The 2778-nt window shown below is 66.0% G+C and overlaps 1 protein-coding gene across 1 annotated transcript; it reads right to left on the reverse strand.

Annotated features, from left to right (window-relative positions):
• Positions 1-84: 84 nt before the first annotated feature.
• On the reverse strand, positions 85-1781 carry PFL1_04049 (uncharacterized protein; the record flags this gene model as incomplete). Its single annotated transcript, XM_007881573.1, has 4 exons — positions 85-466; positions 582-713; positions 828-1339; positions 1449-1781. The coding sequence occupies 4 exons, from the start codon at positions 1779-1781 to the stop codon at positions 85-87; spliced, it is 1359 nt and encodes a 452-aa protein (XP_007879764.1).
• Positions 1782-2778: the final 997 nt, after the last annotated feature.

Genomic DNA, 2778 nt, shown 5'->3' on the forward strand with positions numbered 1-2778 from the left:
GGCGGGCCTGCAGCTTGCGTGCTCCATCTGCTGGCTGCTGAGCCCGGGTCTCGCGCGCCTGNGCGTTGGCCGGGTTGTGCGGATTCATCGAGTTCGATGGAGCGCCATCCGCGTGGCGGGGGTGAGGTTCTTGATCTCGTGAATCGGGATGTTCTGGCGCTGGGCGGCGGTGATGAGGAGCTGCTGCTGCTGTGCCTGGGGCAGCGCCGCCGGGTTCCACGCGGGCTGGCCCATCGGCCGGCCGTTGAGGGCCGCAGGGTCGATGGGCGCGCCGGCGACCGTGATCGTCGGGAAACGTCCCGCGTTGTCGGGCGCCTGGTAGGCAGCCTCCAGGGCCTCGCCCTTGCGCGTGGCCTCGACGAGGCGCTGCATCTGTCGAGACTCCTGGTACTCGAAGTAGGCCGTCGCCTCAGAGCTGCCGCGGCCGGTGCGGGCAGCGAAGACGTCCCAGAAGATAGCCCAGTATCTGCGACGGACGGATCAAGGAGGACGGTGGGCACTCGGCGTCAGGGTCAGCGGCTGTGCTTTTTCGGTGGCGAGAGAGGGCCAGAGGAGCGCACTTCCGGTCCGTGCATACTCACTCAAAAAGCAGCCCCTGCGGCGTCTTGAGAGGCACCTCGGGCGGCTCGGCCATGCCGGCCTCGTTCATGAGGGCCTTGGCGGCTCCTCCAAAGCCTCGGCGGGTGAGGTAGTCCCAGACGTACACGTCCAGCCTGCGAACGCCATCGTGCAAGAACGTCGGAATCGTGGTCAGAAGTCGTTCCGGGAAGTGGGCGCTCATGGCCCGCAGCATAGGATTTGCAACGAGCGGGCTGCTCTCAACTCACTTGGTCGCCTCCTCGCCCCAGGCCCTCGACTCTGAGCCCGAGGCGGACTGGTCCTTTTTCATGGAAGGGCTCTGGCCGGCGTCGTCGGGTCGGGAGCGCTTGTTGCCGTCGCCCTCGGGGCTGTTGCTGGCGTTTCGCTTCCGCATCCCGATACCGCTTGCACCGGCGCCGAGGTTGCCCACCTTGCCCTTCTGACCTCCGTTGTTGCCCTGAGCAGCAGACATATTTGAAGGCGCTGGCGATGGGTTGCCAAACGCCTGCGAGGCGCCGTAGGGCTGCGGTGGATAGATGGTCGCACCGGCGGGAGCGTTCTGTTGCTGTTGCTGCTGAGTTTGCTGCTGCTGCTGCTGCTGCTGTTGCTGCTCCTGCTGCTGCTGGAGGCGGTTCTGCTGCTGCTGCTGCTGTGGCTGGCCGTTGTACATGCCCAGCATCTGCCCCTGGTTCTGAGGTAGCTGCTGCTGCTGCTGGAACGGTGGTTTGCTCGGGCCAGCAATGTTGCCCGCAGACATTTGCTGTTGGGATGCGGGGCGAAGCACGGTCGGCGACGGGACGGGATCAGTAACGAAGCGGGCCAGGCTGGTTGCACGGATGGGGGGAGCCGCTTGCTACGACGTGGCTCACACTACTGTTGAAGCCCGAAGGCCAACCCCAGGCGTTGACTTGGCCTCTCGGGGTGTTGCTGTTGGCAAGCTGGTCGGGGGCACCGGAACCAGGCGAGTGGGCAGGAGGCTGCAGTTGGGAGTGCTGGAGCTGGTGCGAAAGATGCTGCTGCTGCTGCTGCTGCTGCTGCTGCTGCTGCTGCTGCTGCTGGTGTTGTTGTTGCAGGTGGTGCGGATGCTGCTGCTGCTGCTGCGGGTGCTGGTGCAGTTGCTGGTGCGGGGCGTGGTGCGGGTGCTGCTGCTGATGGCTGGCGATGAAGCTTGGCGTCTGGGATGCTGTTGCTGGACCGCTCATTCCGCTGGTCAAGCCACCTGCACGATCGCCGGCTGGGAGACGAGGCGATCTGCGGGCAGCGACGAGCAGCTGCGGGGTTGGAGGCTACGGATCGGGATTAAGGAAGCAGCAGGGCAGGGTGGCGCCGCGGGCGAGATGGAAGGTTGGCCGAGATTCCGGAGACAGTCGCTGGTCTTGGCTCCAGGTCTTTGGCCCGGCAGCTCCTGGGCGGGGACGGCGAGTCGACACGGCAGGTTGAGATCGTAGCGGGACGCGAACGATGCACTCTCGGGTGGAGGTCGAAGGGGGAGGGTATACCTTGTCCAGGTCTCGATTGCGACGAGAAGAAGCGTGAATGAATCCGTCGCTGGGCGAGGACAATACGGTCGCGGGTGGTAGGCAGCGGCAAAGGTGTTGTGATGAGACGCCGTGCAGGCGATGCGCGAAGGCGTGGAGAGCGAGGCGTGGTTTGTGCGACGTTCGACGAGGGGCGCGACAGAATGAGCAGCACGCAACAGCCGGAGCGGGTTGGGGTGGACCAATGGGCGGCGGCGGCGGTTGGTCGTCGGAAGCAGTAGTAGTGATGGATGGCGGTCGAGGGGGCGCGAAATTGGCGGCCACGAGGGATGCTCGCGGAGAGCCAGCAGGACGATGAAGATAGGTGGCTGCAGGCGACGCGGGCGAGCGAGGTGGTGCAGGAATAGCCGAAGAAGTTGATAGGTATTGTGGGGGAAAGGGGGGCGGAAGGTAGAGGGGAGGAGGGAGTAGTGTCAAGCACGAAGGGTGACGGGGTGAATATTGCGGATGGAGGAGGTAGGAGGAAGCAAGCCAGGTGGGGAGGACGGCGGCAACGGTGACGGCGGCGGCGGCGGCGGCGGCGGCGGCGGCGGCGGCGGCGGCGAGGATGCGAGCGAGGCGAAGGCAGGCCGCGAAGGTGGACGTCGCGAACGCAGCCAGGCAAAGCGGGCAGCCAGGCAGGCAGCTCAGGCAGCCAGGCAGGCAGGCACCCACGACGATG

This window comes from Pseudozyma flocculosa (genome assembly GCF_000417875.1).
Source record: "Pseudozyma flocculosa PF-1 unplaced genomic scaffold scaffold00013, whole genome shotgun sequence".
Classification (NCBI taxonomy): domain Eukaryota; kingdom Fungi; phylum Basidiomycota; class Ustilaginomycetes; order Ustilaginales; family Ustilaginaceae; genus Pseudozyma; species Pseudozyma flocculosa.